General features: G+C 40.3%; 1 protein-coding gene across 1 annotated transcript in view; it reads left to right on the top strand.

Annotated features, from left to right (window-relative positions):
- Positions 1–18856, top strand: part of LOC106869073 (N-alpha-acetyltransferase 25, NatB auxiliary subunit) — a 31652-nt gene that overhangs the window by 10798 nt on the left and 1998 nt on the right. The window contains exons 3-28 of the mRNA XM_014914594.3: positions 250–388; positions 854–1050; positions 1808–1913; positions 2587–2667; positions 2898–3009; positions 3460–3549; positions 4320–4483; positions 4603–4715; positions 4987–5055; positions 5857–5992; positions 7185–7274; positions 7787–7897; positions 8461–8530; positions 9351–9450; positions 10128–10175; positions 10929–11032; positions 11764–11816; positions 13179–13254; positions 13805–13847; positions 14292–14498; positions 14746–14869; positions 15552–15611; positions 15743–15840; positions 16651–16761; positions 17381–17530; positions 18476–18856. The exon at positions 18476–18856 is cut by the window's right edge and continues 1998 nt beyond it. Of these exons, the coding sequence (XP_014770080.1) occupies positions 250–388; positions 854–1050; positions 1808–1913; positions 2587–2667; positions 2898–3009; positions 3460–3549; positions 4320–4483; positions 4603–4715; positions 4987–5055; positions 5857–5992; positions 7185–7274; positions 7787–7897; positions 8461–8530; positions 9351–9450; positions 10128–10175; positions 10929–11032; positions 11764–11816; positions 13179–13254; positions 13805–13847; positions 14292–14498; positions 14746–14869; positions 15552–15611; positions 15743–15840; positions 16651–16761; positions 17381–17530; positions 18476–18598 (2775 nt within the window). The 3' untranslated portion in view covers positions 18599–18856. The remainder of the gene's footprint in view (positions 1–249; positions 389–853; positions 1051–1807; positions 1914–2586; positions 2668–2897; positions 3010–3459; positions 3550–4319; positions 4484–4602; positions 4716–4986; positions 5056–5856; positions 5993–7184; positions 7275–7786; positions 7898–8460; positions 8531–9350; positions 9451–10127; positions 10176–10928; positions 11033–11763; positions 11817–13178; positions 13255–13804; positions 13848–14291; positions 14499–14745; positions 14870–15551; positions 15612–15742; positions 15841–16650; positions 16762–17380; positions 17531–18475) is intronic.

Raw genomic sequence — 18856 nt, 5'->3', positions numbered from 1 at the left:
CATGGCAGACAGGCATTAAATGATGATGATGATGATGATGTCTGTATGAAGGTGGGGAAACAATATTTAAAATGCAGCAGCCTTTTGTGGGCAGGGATTAAAATAAGTACCAGTAATATATTAGTAATTGATTATATCAATTATGACTCTGCCTTACATATCCGCAGCCTTGTACAAATACAAGAAACACACACACAGTGGTGGTACTATGATGATGATGCTATTTGCTTGGATTTCTTCTGCTGGCAGGTATTAAAGGCACTGGCACTGCTCCATCTTGGCCGGGATGATGAAAGTTCCTGTATATTACAAGAAGTTCACTCTCTGCAGCCGACAGACGAAGCCACACTTCAAGGCATGTTGATTTGTTATCGAGAGACTCACCAATGTAAGTTCGGCCTATGGGCCCTTCTCTTTTTATAAACCAATCCTCCCTTTTGTTATCAAAAAATTTAAAATATCCCTGTTTGCCCTTTCTTATCTCTGATAGATATGGTGCCGGTGCCATGTAAAAAGCATTCAGTACCCTTTGTAAAATGATTGGCATTGAACTCGGATTCTTGATTCCGAATAATAATAATAATGATAATTATAATAATAATGATAACATTGAAAAAATACCTTAGAAATGAGAACCCAGGTTCAAAATTTCCCCCAAGACACCTGATGAAGGCTGTAGGGTATATCAGCCGAAACGTTGTGTTAACAACAAACAAGATGAAATGTAAGTAATGTTAACCCCTGTTGTCCTTCAGAAGCCTTAACTCCTCACACACACACACACACTCCTTTCCTGCATTCTTTTTCCATCTCTACTTGCATTTTTGTGCTTTTCTTGTTTGTTTCACCACAGTTGATCTGATTGCCAACATGTACGAGAATGCATACAGAGCCCGGCCAGACAGTGAAGAGATTCTATCTGCCCTGTTCATGTCTTACGTCCGTCTAGGATATTACAAGAAACAGCATCAAACAGCAATGCTCCTTCACAAGTTGAAGCCCACCAAGAACCCTTATTACTTCTGGGCAGTGATGAGTATTGTCATGCAGGTTAGTTACCCTCTCTCTATATATATATGTGTGTGTGTGTGTGTTTATATATCATTGCTCTACAACCTTTTTTTTTCACCTGCCGTAGACTTCTATTCTTTTCAAAACTTGATTGCACACCTGAACTAAAAATATAACTAAAAGTATGGGGGGGGGGAAATTATATTCAGTTACACTGGTCCAACCCATGCCAGCATGGAAAATGGACATTAAATGATGATGATGATGACTGCGCACACCAGTGTGCCACAGCATACTGGTTGCGGAGCACTAGTCTATATGTATCTTTTATCTTTTACTTGTTTCAATCATTGGACTGCAGCCATGCTGGGGCACTGTCTTGAAGGCTTTTAGTCAGTCAAATTGACTCCAATACATGTTTTTTAAACCCTGGCCCCTATCCTTTTGGTCTCTTGCGCCAAACCACTAAGTTATGAGGACATAAACAAACCAAGACAAATTGTCAAGCAATGATGGGGGACAAACACATATATGACAGACTTCTTTCAGTTTCCATTTTACTAAGTCCACTCAAGGCTTTGGTCAGCTTGAGGCTATAGCAGAAGACCCTTACCTAAGGTGCCATGTACTGGGACTGAACCTGGAACCATGTGGTTGAGAAACCAACTTCTTACCACACAGCCATGCCTACACTTATGTATGTTTTTCTCTCTCTTTCTCTGGCTGTATGTATGTAGATTGTTGCTTAACTATTGTGTGTGTGTATATATATATATATTCTCTCTCTCTCGTCCAGGCCCACACAGCTGAAGACAGACAACAGGCCAAGTCACTCTATCTTCCTCTGGCAGAACGGATGACTTTAAAGTATATCAAAGAAGACAAAATTGAAGCTGAAGCAGGTACTGTTTGTTGCTTTTATTGTTGTTACACACCACCACCCACTGTATACATCTTTAGTCTCTCACTGTCACATGCATGTATATATACTCCCCTGTCAAATAGACATGCATACACACACACTAATCTGTCCCACTACCCTCATTTACCACCCATGTACCCTGCTGACTTGTGTTGGATGGTTTGACAAGATCTGCTAAGTCCAAAAGACTGCATTATGTTCCAGTGTCTGCTCTAGCCTGGTTCCTGCTCTCTGAAGCTGGATGAAATGGTTCTGGGTAGTAAGACAGATAACTGGCACCAGAGAAAAGCTGATGAAGTGTGTACCTCTGCTTGCAATTAATTACAGCAACAGAATTATGCAGTTAGAGAGGTGATGAATGGTGAGAATGGGTGACAGGACCTAGTTGTGCACACACACACACACACACACACAAAGTGCTTCTGGAGTTTCAATTTTTTGGGGGGATGGGAAGGTCTTCTAGAACTGCATGGCCACAGTCAAATGACTAAAACAAGTAAAAAAAAAAATTGAAGTACATATATACCCCCCCCCCCCCATATATATATATATATATATATATACACTCTCTCATTTACACTCACATCTGTTCCTTCTCTTTCTAAACATTTCCACTATATTCTTTCTTTCTTTCTTTCTTTCTCCTCCCTCAGAGATTCACCTTTATCTGATTATATTGAAAGAATTGGAGAAGTGGCAGGAAGCTATAGATTTGTTGCAGGGACCACTTGGAGGTGAGAAACTTGTTTAATGTTTCACTGGGGTAGTGTGAAGTGTATGTGTGGCAGTTGCAGCAGTGGTGAAGTCATAGAGTTAATGTGTATGTTTGTGTGGAATTGTACCAGCTGCACACTGGGGTTGATGTACCTGACAAACCCCGCCACCTCCTAGAATTGCTGGCCTTGTGCCAAAATATGAAACCATTATTATAATGACTTATTTGAAATTTATTTTTGTCTCCCAGAAAAATTCACAAGTGAGATTGATTTTCGGAAAAAGGAAATTGCAAGTTTGTATTGTAAATTAAAAGAATGGTCCAAAGCCAACGTAGCCTACCAAGCCTTGTTACAAGAGAAGTAAGTTCCAGCCTTGGTCTCTCTACACATCTTTCCACTTTTATAAATTCCTTGCCTCTCTTTTACTTTGTTAACACAATGTCCTGGGCCGATCACATTGAATACTTTAAGATTACTCTGTCAAATGTAATCCTTATCTATTCACATTGATTTCACCCTTTACCATTTAAACTGACCATATCCAGGCCAAATATTCCATCTGTTTTATGTTCAAACTGGCCAGATCCGGCCTCTCGCACACATCCTACAATGTCATTGTAAAACTAAACAATCAGTCAGCAAAATCTTGAAGCAACATGATGATTCAAGACAATGCGAATGCATAATCGTTACATTTGGTAAAATAATCTGAATGCTAAAGAGTTAAATTAATCCTGTATTATCTCATCATTGTCATCATTTAGCATCCGTTGTCCATTCTTACATGATCCTCTCTCTCGCTCTTTTCAGCCCAGATGATTGGAGCTTCTGGAGTCAGTATTTAACGTGTGTCACAGAACTTGTCAAGTGTAAAAAAGACAGCAACGAAGAAGACCACAGGTTAGTGATGTCCCCTTTGCAGTTCTACATTCCTGTCACTTTGTTATTAGTGATGGTGGTGATGTTTGAGCCCAGGGTCTGGTCATATCCAGCAGGGAGTTTAGTAAATACATCTGCAAGCTAATTAAATCCCTAGCCAATATGTCACCTGTAAATTTGTCATACCACATTATCTCTTTTTTTTTTTACCTTTTACTTGTTTCAGTCATTTGGACTGCGGCCATGCTGGGGCGCCACACTGTTGGGTTTTAGTCAAACAAATCAAACCTGGTTTTAAGTCTAAGTACCAGACTTATTGTTTTAAGTCTGGTACTCATTCTGTTAATCTTCTTTGCTGAACCACTAAGCTACAGAGATGTAAACTAACCAACACCTGTTGTCAAGTGGAAGCTGGGGACACACATATATATATATACACACACACACACGATGGGCTTCTTTCAGTTTCTGTCTGCCAAATCCACTCACAAGGATTATAGTTAAAAAAACATTTGTCCAATGTGCCACACAGTAGGACTGAACCCAAACAGACTCCCTGGTTTCTCTGGCTGGATGCCCTTCCTAATGCCCACCACTTTACAGAGTTTAGTGGGTGCAGGGGATGGATTTCCTGTTATGTATTATGCACGACTGAATCCTATGTATTCAATGCTTTCAAAATTTCATTATTATAATTATTTGTAAAAAAAAAACAAAACATAGAATTTTGTTTACTCACAGACTTCAGGGACCTATTGAAATATTTTTCTTTTTTTCTTTTGTCCTTTCAGTGAGTCGTCTGCTCATTGCACAATAGAAAAAGCCGTCTTGTTTATTGAGAAACTTGCTGATGAAAATCGAGAGATTGAACGGCCTCTCAGAGGTCCCTACCTCGCTCGCTTACATCTCCTCAAGATGTTTTACAATGATAACAACGATTACTCAGATATTATTGGTAAATATACCTTCTAGTCTTACCCTTTCCCTCTCTCTCTCTCTCTTTCTCATTGCCTCTTATACATCACTCTGTCTTTTTTTGTTGCCTCTCACGCATTACACTCTTTCTCTCTCCAGGTAAACCAGCAGACTTACTGAAGCAGTATTTTAGTATGTTCGGTGATAAGGCGCGATGTTTCGGTGACATGCGTGAATATATAACAATGTTGGGTGATAAGGACAAAAGTCAGGTAAGTTTAACCTTAGTTTCATTAAAAATCAAATCTACCTTTGTGCATATTTGTGTGTCTGATCAAGCATTTATATACATTTACATGTGTGTGTTAGCACAGTGTGTGTGTGTATGTATATATATAAAATGATGGCTGTTCTTATCAATATAAAATATTACCTTGACCTCAGCTTGAACTCCTGTCCCCTCCATTCAAATGTTTAGTTGTCCCATGTCATTGTTGATGTTTGTTTCATCTTTGTTTTTATTTCTTCTCTTCTCACTTTCAGTTTTTGACTTCAATCAACGAAGATTTACGTTTAAACATGGGTGATAACTCACAGGAATTTCCTCAAACTGTAAGTATTTAGGGAGGAACGGTGGCGGGGGGGAGAAGCTGTGTGTGTGTGTAAGGGGGACAGACAGTATGTAGGGGGAGCGCTGTAAATGTGGAGAATGTGTTAGGGTATGTAGTGGACATTATGTAAGGATCCACAAGGAAGGGGCCATGTGTCAGGGATCTGACTCGTGTATAAGGTGAGCAAAGGGTCAGTATACCCTTATATTACAATACTCTCGCATCTGCCTTCCTCCCCCCTTCGAACATACCCTACAACTTTTTTTTATTGTTTTGTCTCGTACCCCTTCATTATGTTCGGGATTTTTACCCAGCAGGGGAATCTCTAAAGAGTTGATTGATGCACTAGAAGTAGCAGTCAAACCCCCAACGCACACAAAGGAAAAGATGGGATAGTCATGGCTGGAATATGTTTGATCATTGGTCCATTTAGTCATGGTTGACCCATAACTAAACAACAACAACACTCCTTACTGTATCACCCCTATCTCCACTACCACCACCACCACTACTACTACAGAGAACTCAAATTCTATTTACTTTTGTTCAATATAATTTATGTGTCCACCTATTTGTGTTTCTCTATGTCTAGCTGTTTAATCTAGTATAATCTGTCTGTTGATCTCTCTAATATAATTCATCTCCCTCTCTAATCTCTCTCTCTCTATCTCTAATTGATATTTGTCTACCTGTCTTAATGTATTTCTCTCTCTAATCTAATCTCTTTCTGTCTAGCTCTTCTTCTAATCTCTCTGTTGTTTATCTTCTCTGTCTGATCTAATCTCTCTCTCTCTCTCTTCAGGTGAAAGCAATGCAACAACACATGACCTGTCTACGTCTAGAGCGGAGTCTAGGTAACTATGAACACATGCCGACCGAAGACAGGATGTCACAGGTGAAAGATCTCCTCAAATTTTATAAACATGGTCTCACACTCGGTGAGTAACGATTTTCATGCCCACTCATGTCATCACTCACACTCTCTCTCTCACTCTCCACCTCTCACTCAGATATGTTCTTTGGTTATGTACAACTTCTTAATCCTCTTGATGCCATCCTCATCACTACAGACACTGACTCTCACTCATTTTCCTGTTTGAAATCAACTGGTATACTCACACTTTGGAGTTGGCTCAGCTTACAGCTACACTCAACTCTGCAATATTGTTCTTGCACTCACATTCCAGATATTACTCAGCCTTCAGCAGCTGCACTGTCAAGCAGACAAAGGCATCAAAAGCAAGTAAGAAAACCTTGGTACAAGCTACCAAGTTGCACTCACTCACAAGTGACAGCTAAGGTTTTTATATATATATATATATATATATATATATATATATATATATATATATATGTGTGTGTGTGTGTGGAAAGACATTTGCTTCTCAACCACATGGTTCCGGGTTCAGTCCCACTCCGTGACACCTTGTGCAAGTGTCTTCTACAACCTCAAGCCAAACAAAGCATTCTGAGTGGATTTGGTAGACAGAAATATTAAAGAGGTCTCATGGTTGAAGCCATTGGCGATTTTATTTGAATGAATTCATTCTTTAGTATTTCAAAATATTTTTATGTAATTTTGATAAATATATCTCTTAAAACGAGATGTCAGTGTTATTTTCATTCTTGCATAATTTAAACAGTTTATTCACCACACCCTGTGCGTGTATATATATATATATATGCACATGTACATTGTATATATATATATATATATATGCACTAGAGCCAGTAGAGACTGTTGATATTAGCAGCCAAATCTCCTTCAAATCACACATTTGTTAATATGGTTTAGGTATATTATGTCTGTGAAAGCTGTTGTTGTGGTCATGGTTGGAATGCATTTGATCTTCTGGCTTACTTAGGCTTAAATAACAACACTGTAGAATGTTGTCAACTAATTTCATGCATTGTTTATTAGTGAAGTGAAACACCTGCAACTGGGAGTGGCAGACTGTTGTTAGGTTTTGGCCATACCAGTTATACCTTTTGTATATATGGGTCTATATATATCTGGAAGGCAGGAAAGAACCTTGTCCTTTTTTCTTTTTTGTTTGTTTTTCTTCTTTTTTTGTGTGTGTGACTCTTAGATAACATCTCACCTTTGTTTTTCTTCTCGTCAAACGACAGGTAAAGATCTTCTGGCCACTGATATTCAGTATGCAGACACCTATCTTCTTCTTGCAATGCATCTGTTGTTGGACATTTATAACCAAACAGGTAAGCAACACAAAAAAACAAAAAACACCCAAACTCGTTTTTGTTTGTTTTATTTATTTGTACTCACTGTTTTCCCCTAAATCATCATCATCACCCTTTAACGTCCATTTTCCTTGCTGGCATGGGTTGGGCAGTTTGACCAGAGCTGGAAAACTGCACAAGGTTCCAGTCTGATCTGGTTTGGTTTCTATGGCTGGATGCCCTTCCTGATGCCAAGTGTGTGCTGGTCACTTTTAATGTGCCATGAGTGATGGTATTGAGACACTGGCACAAGTGCTTTTTATGTGGCACTGGCACAGGACTCTTGCAAGAGGCATAGAAACCATTCCAAAGCAGAAAATGGAATCCAGTGCAGCTGTCGGGCTTTGCCAGCTCCTGTCAAAGCATCCAACCCATGCCAACATGGAAAATGGATGTTAAATGATGATGTTTAGTGTTGGTGTTTCTCTATTTCTCTGTTTCTTTATCAGGGTCATCGTAATAATATCAATCTATCTGTTGTCATTGTCCAGGTGATACAGGTGTGTTATGGCAGATCATAGCTCAGCTGGAGAAAGGACTCAAGAATTCCCCGTCAAATTTCCAGATCAAATTACTCTTGATACGACTCTATTGCACGGTTGGTAAGTTTGACTTCTCTCGACAGAAGGCTTTCTTCACTTCACCTATACTCACACTCAACTATATATTTCACTTATAGCTGCACTCAACTGTAAGCATTCTTGTGATTCCAGGGCATTCGTATTCATACTCTGCATTAGTTTAATGTCCTTGACCAGTGGTGAGAAAAAATTAGGTGGGGGTTTATTGAAAAGAGGAAAGGTAAGATGGTGGGGCATAAAGTTCTGTGGGCTTATAAGAGAAGGTAATGGGGCTGTGGAGGGAGAAAAAGTTAGAGGAGGAGAAACGGGTAAATGGGGTACATTTTTGAGGTGGGGTGGAACAGAAGCTGTTGTAGCAGTGCAGTAGATGCCAAGAGCAACACAGCTTTGCAGGGCAAAGAAGTGTCATGGTTTGTAGTTTATTGTTGTGAAAGAGATACATTTTTATAGATGTAATGTGATGTCTTTTTTTTTAATTCTTTAGTTGGTCTCTTTTAGGGGATCAAGGAAGGGAAAGAAAGAGGGAGGTTTTTATTATTGTTTCGTTATGTTGCACATGATGACTGTTAATGTTGTTATTATAGGTGCATTTGGTCCCTGTACAGATATTTATGATAGCATGGAGGCTAAACATATAATTAACGATACTTTAGGGTGAGTAGTCTTTTGTTTTTGGTTTTTTTTGTGATTTAATTAAAGCTGCTTCGTTAATTAAGATTATAAATTTCTGGTCTGTTAAAACTCATCTTCAGGATTGGAATCAATTTTACAATATTTACATCAGCACAATTGTTTAGGGCTGAATTGGTTTCCAAGATGTGGAAGAACAAACCCTAGACACACAGGTGTCTATGTATTGAGTGTTGGTCACTGCCATTCTAATTGTGATCATCCCATCTTTTCTGGGCTACTTTATCCAGTCCAGTCATCTATTCTGATGATGGTGTGAAGTGAGATTACATTTGGCTGCTGTTTCCAGCAAATTGACCAACCTCTTAGAGATTTGGCTGTTATTTCAAACAATGAGTCACTGTTGTGTAGAAGCTCCCTTTTTAACTCCAGATCAACATCATTGTGTTGTGGACACAGGTCAACTCGGCCAGTTTTAGACACCTTGAAAAAAAATGTCCTGCTTATTCGCCTTCCTGCTGGGAGGGTAATAACCAGGGCATTTGGTAGATTGCTTTTGTCACAACTCACATAGAAGCTTTTTCATTGGCTAGTAGAATGTGTCATGTGACTTATCTAGAAGCTCTTTCATTGGCTGGTTACATGATGTAAATCCCAGTATAAATCTAACGGGGAGAAACAGGTGCAGCAATAAGGACAGATGTGACTGCCATATTTATTAATTCAAACCCCACAATGCACCCATCCCTGCTTGTTAATTAAATCTGTAATGAAGTATGAATATCTATATATAATAAATAACTCTGGACATCTATATCTTAAAGAGCTGTTAATTATCTTCCAGTTATGTTGTTGCCAACCATGTTAATCGGTTGGGACATTTCCTCTCAGCACACATGATGTACAACACCATGCTTCGATTCTTCTCTGTCAACCATAAAGAGGTAAGAATTTGATAGACACCTGTCTCTGCTGTACTTAACACCTGTGTATATTCTTTCTCTCTCTTCACACACACACATTCTCTCTGTCTGTTTCTCTCTCTCTTTATTTATGCACACACATCGGTGCTCCAGCATGGCCATAGTCAAATGACTGAAGCCAGTAAAATAATATCCTGTTTGTTTGCTTGGTGATACTAATAACCTGGTGTTATAATATGTAAATTAAATAAATGACAAAGGAACAGGAAACAGCTTACAGTTGTTCCTGCTGCAGGATGCAATGCAGTCAAAGTTGAGTGCTTGTGTATCACCCTATATCTTCAACAGAGCTTTAAAGATGAAGTGCAATTTTATTTGGGGAACCATTTTATATTTGGAAAACATTACCATTGAAAAAAATGTAATGTTAAACACGTTTATGTTACTTTATACACACTTATGAAAAACAGCTTTTCTTTTGACATATTGCATTGACAACAACACAAATATGTTTTAGTTTCTATCTGTTTATCGAGAGAGCTTTTTTTTTCCATGTATTTTGTATGGAGACAACAAAGTTGCCGCCATGTTTTTACTGTTTCTAAACTGCCAGAAAGTTGTCTGAAAATTTTGAAAAATGTCTTTAATAATAAAACAATGCAAACTAGCATCAAATTGTTTTCTGGTTATTCCTTCAGATCACAGAATACCTCATCCCTTCGTATAAGTATGGAACATTTATTAAGGTAGGTTCACCTTTGATTCTATTTCGTAAACCCCCGATTCTTTTGTTTTTCAGAATGCAACATGTAACAGTGATGGGAACATGCATCTACTGAAGACCCACAAATTAATCCCTACATTTTATTTTTATCTTTTCCCTTCTTCTACCTTTGATATTAATTAATTTTTAAACATCTCTGTTGGTTTTCTGGCCCCTTCAGTGTATAGACTGTCACATATTATTGACTGTGAATGTTGTAAAGGGCCTATGGAAGCATCCAATGTAAAATACTCAATGACACTCCATGGAAGTCTCATGCCTACTCTCATTTGAATTATTATTCTTATTTCTTCGAGATACCAAAAGGTGGTGAATTGGCAGAACCGTTAGCATGCTGGAAGCAGTGCTTTAATAGAATTTCACCAGTCCTTATGTCCTGAGTTCAAATTCTGCCAAGGTTAACTTTACCTTTCATCCTTTCAAGGTCAATAAAATAAGTAGCAGCCAAGCTCTGGGGCTTGTTGTAATCGACTAAGCTCCTTCCCAACAAAATCTCAAAGGATTGTTCCAAACGTCTTCAAGTTTGCTCATCTTTATTCTGTGTCGTTTTCTCTATAAGGCTCAACCATCTTGAGTGTGACCTCCACCACATTTCCACTCTACAGTTCTAGATTTTAATCCCAGCACCCTTTTACCCCACCATCTCATATACCCTTAATTTGCTCAAAGGCTATCATTTATTTAGTTCTTCCATTTCTCTTCGTATCTTCCTTAGATCCATGAATTTGTCCAGTTCCGAGAGCGACTTCAGAATTCCTTGCAGTACGCTTCAGCCATCGAAGAGAGTTTGTTATTAGACTTGGTGCTGGAGACCTGCAAGTCAGTACACTTTCTCCATTGTGTGAGGGAGGGGGGTCGTGGTACTGATTTTGGTTGTAAAAGACTAGTCTTTGAGCTGAGTGTCAGAAGAGGATGGCGGTTAAGATGTTGGAATAGTTGTGGTGATTGGACAGGAATGAAGTGTGCATAATGTTAACACGTGGGGGAGGGTGTAGTGGAATATTGAAGGGGTCAATTGATGTATACAGCAGAGAGGTGTCTACAATGTGTATATGTCAATTGGTGTGTATAGGAGAGTGATGCATGTGGTGTGTGTATATATTGATTGTTGTATACAGGAAAGAGCTATCTGCAGTGTGTCTATATGAACTGATGCATACAGGAGAGAGATGTTTGCTGTGTGTACAGGAGAATGATGCATGTTATTTGATGAGAGGAAGAACATGTGGAGACCGGAAACATAGTGGCCTCCACTAAAGACACCCAAGGGCTAGATGTTGAGTTGGGAGACTGATGAAGTGTCCAGCCATGACCACTTCATATGAATCAACTATTGTCAATAGACAGTAACTATGTTCTATTAAGAAATTGAGGACAGATTTCAGGATGTGGTCCATACAGGATGATAGCTGTGTGTGTGTATGTATATATATATGGAAGTGTGTCTGGGTATTTGAGTTGTTGTTTGGCTTGTATTTAGTTGGTTCTGTTCTTTTCTCTCTCTGCACCATACACCAAACATTACTCAGAATGTCCTGTCTTTGTTCCAGCCACAACAGTACAGAAATGATGTTAACGAATATGGCAATTGATCCAGACGTTGGTGAGTTGTTCTTTGCTTCTCCTCTCCCTCCTACCACACTCCCCCCATGTCTCTCACCCACATCAGCCACCCAACCTACAACCCCCACTCACCTCGTTCCTCTCCAGTCTCCAAGTACACTGGGTGGACTCCTGTCTATTCAAATAAACTCATAACTTTGTGTTGACCAATGTCCTGTCACTGACATTTACTAACTGAAGACTGTGCTGAAGCTTGTCCTCTCTGTTTCTCTCCATGTAAATCTTTTACCAAATAATATTATCAAACTTACTTGTGATATTTGTTCTGCCATGAATTACTGAGACTCCCTCATAACTCTCTCTCGCAGAATTATAGTGAAGCTGTGGTGATCTCCCTTGCAAGTCCATCAGTAAAGACTACATCATCATCATCATCATCATCATCGTTTAACGTCCGCTTTCCATGCTAGCATGGGTTGGACGATTTGACTGAGGACTGGTGAAACCGGATGGCAACACCAGGCTCCAGTCTGATTTGGCAGAGTTTCTACAGCTGGATGCCCTTCCTAACGCCAACCACTCAGAGAGTGTAGTGGGTGCTTTTACGTGTCACCCGCACGAAAACGACCACGCTCGAAATGGTGTCTTTTATGTGCCACCCGCACAAGCCAGTTCAGGGGCACTGGCAACGATCTCGCTCGAAAATCCTACAGGAGCCAGTCAGGCGGTACTGGCAACGGCCACGCTCAAAATGGTGCATCTCATGTGCCACCCGCACAAGAACCAGTCCAGGGGCACTGGCAACGATCTTACTTGGCTTGCCGGGTCTTCTCACTTTCTTTTATTCTTTTACTTGTTTCAGTCATTTGACTGCGGCCATGCTGGAGCACTGCCTTTAGTCAAAGAAATCGACCCCAGGACTTATTCTTTGTAAGCTTAGTAGTTATTCTGTCAGGGACATAAACACACCAACATCGGTTGTCAAACAATGGTGGCAGAGACAAAGACACATACAAATATATATGACTGGCTTCTTTCAGTTTCCGTCTACCAAATCCACTCACAAGGCTTTGGTCAGCCTGAGGCTATACAAGAAGACACTTGCCCAGGGTGCAACGCAGTGGGACTGAACCCGGAACCATGTGGTTGGGAAGCAAGCTTCTTACCACGCCTCCACCTAATTAGCAAATTTTGATGTAAAATTAAGGTAACTATATATAGGCGCCGGTATGGCTGTGTAGTAACTCAGTCAAATCGTCCAACCCATGCTAGCATGGAAGGCGGATGTTAAACGATGATGACACATAAATATTTACGTGTGTATGTGAACAGCAAGCTCTTCTTTTCCTCTAAACACAAGCCATACTTCATTGACTTGTCTTTCTTTTTTTAATATTTCCAGATCGGACGAAAGGAGAGAAAGATTTACAGGACAACAGAGATTTCACATTACTTAGTAATTGGGACCCTCCAGATGGGTGAGTGTCACCTCGTTGTGTGTGTGTGTGTAGTAACCGGGACCTTCCAGTTTGAGTGTCAGCTTGATCTCTCTTCTGGCAGTGTTGTGTGTATCGTGTCATGTTGTCATGTCTACCTACATCACTCTTTGTTTGTATATGTCTGTATGTGTGGACATTTCTAAACAATTGAGGCACTTCAGATGGATAAATATTTGTCACTTTCTTCTGGTAGTGCTCTCTCTATATATGTATATATATATATATATATAACAAATAATAAATGAGTATATGCATATATACGTACATGTATGTACATACTTACATCTTCTACCTGTATATATAGATGCATATCTGGGTATATATATATATATATATATATATATGTGTGTGTGTGTGTGTCTGTGTATGAGGGGATGCTAAGGTTCCTAGCTTTAAGGGTGTCGCGAAAAGCCTGGTTGGTGGCCCAGCCTTCTGATTGATGGTGGTGGTAATGGTTTGATTGTGATGATAATGGCAGTGGTGACTTTTGCTCCGTCCCTAACATTGTGTGTATTTCTTTATCCTTCAGACAGACATTGAAAGAACTACAAGAGAAGTCTTTTATGGAGGAGGTAAGGAACCTTAATTCTGTTTGTCAATCAGTTTTGGCCCCGGTGTCTTCTTTGTCTATGAAGGTGGCAAGCTGGCGGAATTGGTAGCATGCCAGGTGAAATGCTTAGCGCTATTTCGCCTGTCACTATGTTGTGAGTTCAAATTCCACCAAGGTCGACCTTGCCTTTCATCCTTTCGGGGACAATTAAATAAGTACCAGTTACGCATTAGAAAGATCCCTTTCTAACCCCAACAAACTTCTTTCAACTGATCCCTGTCTTCTTCATTTCGGAACCATTCAGTCCACTTTGTCCCATGTTCCCTCCCACCCCAATCTCTGTCTGAGCTCCACCCCATTTCCCCCCCCCCCCACCATTCTCTGTCCACTCACCTCACACCCACCTTACCTGTGAGTCTCTCTCACCCACCCAGTGTCTCATTGTCTCTCTCTTCCTCGGTTACAGAAAGCCTGGCTGAAGTTACACAGTTACCTGCTGCGTACGTTGATAGCAGCGATCTACTTGGGTCGTCAGCCTGACAGTAGTGCTACCACTACACAGAATGGTACCAGTGCTGTTAGTAAGAGACCAATGGTGCATGTTTTGAGAGACCTTAAGCAATTATTTCAACAACATGTCATCGACTGTAAACATTACAAACTACCCATCAAGGTAAGCTGCATAACTTACTACGACACCATTCTCTCTCTACGTGTGTGGCTGTAATATGCCTGTCTCTGACGTATATGTACACAGAATCTAAAGCTGTATAAACACATAATGCTGTCTCTAGTTTGCTTGTGAGTCTCCTTACCTGAAGCTGTCTTAACTGTCTGCCACATGGTGACAAGCCTACACGTTGATGTGGTGCAATCCTAATGTAGCTTCACCCACATGTTGCCTTTATTTCTATTTCCAGTACACCATCCATGGACCCTATCCGACACGGATATCTTCGTATCTCCTACAAAACCATCACCAAGTATTCCTGCTAATGGTCGAGCATGTTCTTTATATTCACCTCTTGTACGAGAACGGTTTCGGTAAGTTTTATTCCATTGTTGCACCAAATAACAAGGGTTGTTGTTGGGGGTGGAGGGCGGCTTCTTGTGATGGGTGACGACTAACACACATATATATATACTTAGCCGAACCGCTAAGTTATGAGGACATAAACACACCAACATCGGTTGTCAAGTGATGGTGGTGGGGGACAAACACATTTACATATATACAACGGGCTTCTTTCAATTTCCATCTACCAAATCCACTCTCAGGGCTTTGGTCGGCCCAGGGCTATAGTAGAATACACTTGCACTAGATGCCACGCAATGGGACTGAACTTGGAACCGTGTGGTTGGAGAGCAAGCTTCTTACCACACAGCCATGCCTGCACCATATGTGCAAATGTGCAGAGATGCAAGTATTCCAAGGTTTTGCTTGTCTCTGCTGATGAGTTGATGTTTCCTGTTGCCATTCCTTTTTAAAATATGACGACTGGTCTCTCTCTCTGCTTTTGAAGTCCTCTGGAATATATAATCCCTTTCTTGAAAAACAGGTGAAGAATTGGCGACAGGAAGAGCATCCTGCTTCAAATACATCCCCATCCAACACATTCAAGCAGAGAAATAATGGCTGTTAAATGAACTAAAGTCTGTGCCTGTGTATGCACACACACACATGCACGCATATATTTATATTCATTTCTGTCTTTTTTTTTTACAGACAAAGCAGATGAAGAGGAAGAAAAAAGAATTCAGACAACTGTAGTATCTCTCGTTGATGGTAAACTTTACTTTTATATCTTCTCTCTCTTTCTCTCTCTCTCTTTCTCTCTCTCTCTCTCTCGTCACAACCATCCGTCTCTTGCCCTTCTCTAACCCTAATTGTATCTCTCTCTCTCTCTCCCTCCACAGGTCTGGTGTCTAAGCACAAATGTAGTTTAATCAGTGAAGAGAATGGTAAGAAAACATGGAACCTTACTTTACTGGAAAATCTTGTGCTTTTAGCTGAGGTGAGTACCTACCTGCCTACCTACCTACATTCCAGTTTACCAACTCTGCTACCTATCTAATTACCCACCTACCTGTTCATCTACCTACCCAGTTACACATGCACCTACCTGTATACTTAATTGTCCCACCTGTCCATGATCTGTTGTAAGACTGAGAGAATGGCAGGAAATGAAGCAATGGGTGCAGGATAGACAGACAACTCTAATGGTATGGACGACGAATGGTGGGCTGATCTTAGGAAACTTGTCAAGATGTTGTGTAGAAAATTCGATCTGTTGATTCTGTTGTAAGACAGACCTGTCCTCGTCATTGATGAGCAGTTGACTGTTGCCACCTGTGCCTCCTTGTGGTGCCTATTTGTACTTACCTGGATTAAATTTAGTGCAACACAAATGGTTTATAAACTGTAAACTCATGGACTCGGCCAGCTGCAACTCAGTCGACCCTGTCACTTTTTCAGGACGGGATAAGGTCTCTACCCCTTGGGATGATATGAGCTACCCTTCCCTCTTGCAGCAGCACCACAGACAATACGTCCTTGGATGAAATAAGATTCCACTTCCCCTGTGATGATAAATGGTATTGTAGGTGAACCGAAAGTTTGGGCCAGGGACCGGGGCATTATAGGTGAGCCAAAGGCTTGGGCCAGGGACCTGGGTTCTTTTGTGGTTGCAAAAACTACTGAAAATATTTGTGCTTTTTGTTTAAGTGACATCTTGTAAATTGTGATGATTTGTTTCTATTCTCCATTCCATCAGCATCTCTCATTTAACCGTTTGTAATGTCTGATTTCTCTTCTCCATTCCAAGACCATCTCACATATTACCATTCTGGCAGCTGTCTGCCATCGTATATTGAAACCCATGAAGACATCTTGGGTGAAGAAGAACAAAAAGAAGAAAGAATTAAATATACCCCAGGTCAGTGGATTTTATTCACATTGTGTGTGTGTGGAGTAGAATTCTTGAAGGATTTCACAAAATATGTTGCAGGATTTCTTCCAATTCTTTAGGTTCTGTATTTGAATTCTGCCAAGGTCAACTTTGTCTTTCATCCTTTCACAGTTGATAAAATAGATACCAGTTGAGCACTGGAGTCTATGTAATTGATTAACCCCTCCCCTCAAATTTCAGGCCATCTGCCTTTGGTAGAAAGAATTATTATTATTAAAGGTGGTGAGCTGGCAGAAGGCTTAGTGGCATTTCATCATACACTCCCCTCCATATACTTTCTGAGCAGGTATCACCATGACAACTTTCTATGACATGGTCAATGCAACGATCACACACTACACACCTTCCTTCCAAGCACTGCTGTAAACAGCAACAGAGTTCAAAGTCAATCTTTGCCGAGCGACTTCACTCTGTGTGCTTTATCTTCATTACTATGGCAACAGTCCATATACTTATTGAACAGAGCTCGTATGTATGTACACACACACGGGGGCAGTCCAGTAAACCATTGTATGTCCGTGTGGGAGTACAATTTGTCAATGTCTCCCATTCTGCTTACCGTTTTGTGTCCTCTGTTGTTTTGCAGCCGAAGACTTTTGAAAATTTCAACAACCTAACAGCAAGCCTGGAAAAGTCAACACATGAACTCCATAAAGCTGTCACAGATATTAATCCAGTGTTTAAGTTATTGAATTTACATCATCTCAACTTGACTGAGAGTATCTCTTCGGAAGAGGTGAGTCTATATATATATATATATATATATGTAACGTGTGTGCATACATACTCTCACACACACACACACACACACCGTATTTGATGGCATACAAGACACACTTTTTATCGTGAAAAAAGAAGGGCTTCCAAAAATCACCCCAGGTCCTAAATACAAATTTGGCTTATTACCTGTTTCAATGCACTAAAAAAAAGAAACCTTTCCTGCTGAATTTGGGATTCACTTTTTATACCATCAAATGTGTGTGTGAGGGGTCTTTCTCTTTAGCATTTGGATTACTCTATGAAGTGTAACACTTTTTTTATTCAACTTGTTTTGATTTAAACATGCATTATTTTTGTAGCTTTGAGGTTTCAATAATGCAATTATTTTTAGAATAACAGTGTAGAGTAGGTGTGAGAGGTCAGATGTGGCCAGTTTGAATGTAATACAGGGAGAATATTTGTGCTGGATTTTTCCGGCTTAAATGCTAAAGGGTTACTCTATTTTTAACAGTGGTATTTGTGTCTTGCTGTGTGTATATATGTATATATATATCCTCATCCTCGTTGTTGCTTAATGTTTGCTTTCCGTGCTGGCAGGGATTGGACACTTTGACTGGGAAGCTGGGAGGTTGCACCAGGCTCCAATCCGACTGGAACCTGGTACAGCCTCCCAGCTTGTCAGTTCTCAGTCGAACTGTCCAATCCCTGCCAGCATGGAAAGCAAACGTTAAATAATAATAACAACGATGATGCTGATGAGGATATATAAAACTGGCTTTTACGTGGAAATCTTTGTTCGCTGTGCGTTGTGCTCAGCTATTCTAGAAACAGCTGTTAAGGAGCTTTATGCATTATTTCTCAGCAAATCTGTAATTATGTTTGAATTAAAAATTACATGCTCTTTGCTTGATCGTCTTTTCTTTTCTTTGTATTCTTAACCATTGATGATCTATTTTATTAGGAGGACGTTGCCATGGAGATGATGATGTGGAAGAGAGTTGAAGAGAGCTATCAACAGTCTGCTCACCAAGTCACGGACCTTTTACATCACAAGCTGGAGTACCTCAGTTCTCTGCATCTCTGAAGACCCCACCACCACCTCCAGCCAAACACCACCACCACCACCACCACCTTCCTCTACAATTGCCATCACCACCACCACCACCACTTCCTGTAACAGTTGCCATGCAGTGGAGAGAAACCACATCCCCTCCGCCCACCCAGCTCACTCTCTGATTGCATCTCCTCACACCCTCACTCTCAAACCACTACCGCCCCTACCGCTATTGTGTCCACTCTGGCAGCAGCCGTTTGTGTGTGTGTGCAGTGGATCTTAAGGGTT

The sequence above is a fragment of the Octopus bimaculoides genome, chromosome 24, assembly GCF_046866305.1.
Source record: "Octopus bimaculoides isolate indiv1 chromosome 24, ASM4686630v1, whole genome shotgun sequence".
Classification (NCBI taxonomy): Eukaryota; Metazoa; Mollusca; class Cephalopoda; order Octopoda; family Octopodidae; genus Octopus; species Octopus bimaculoides.
This window is presented reverse-complemented; position numbering and strand designations above follow the sequence as displayed.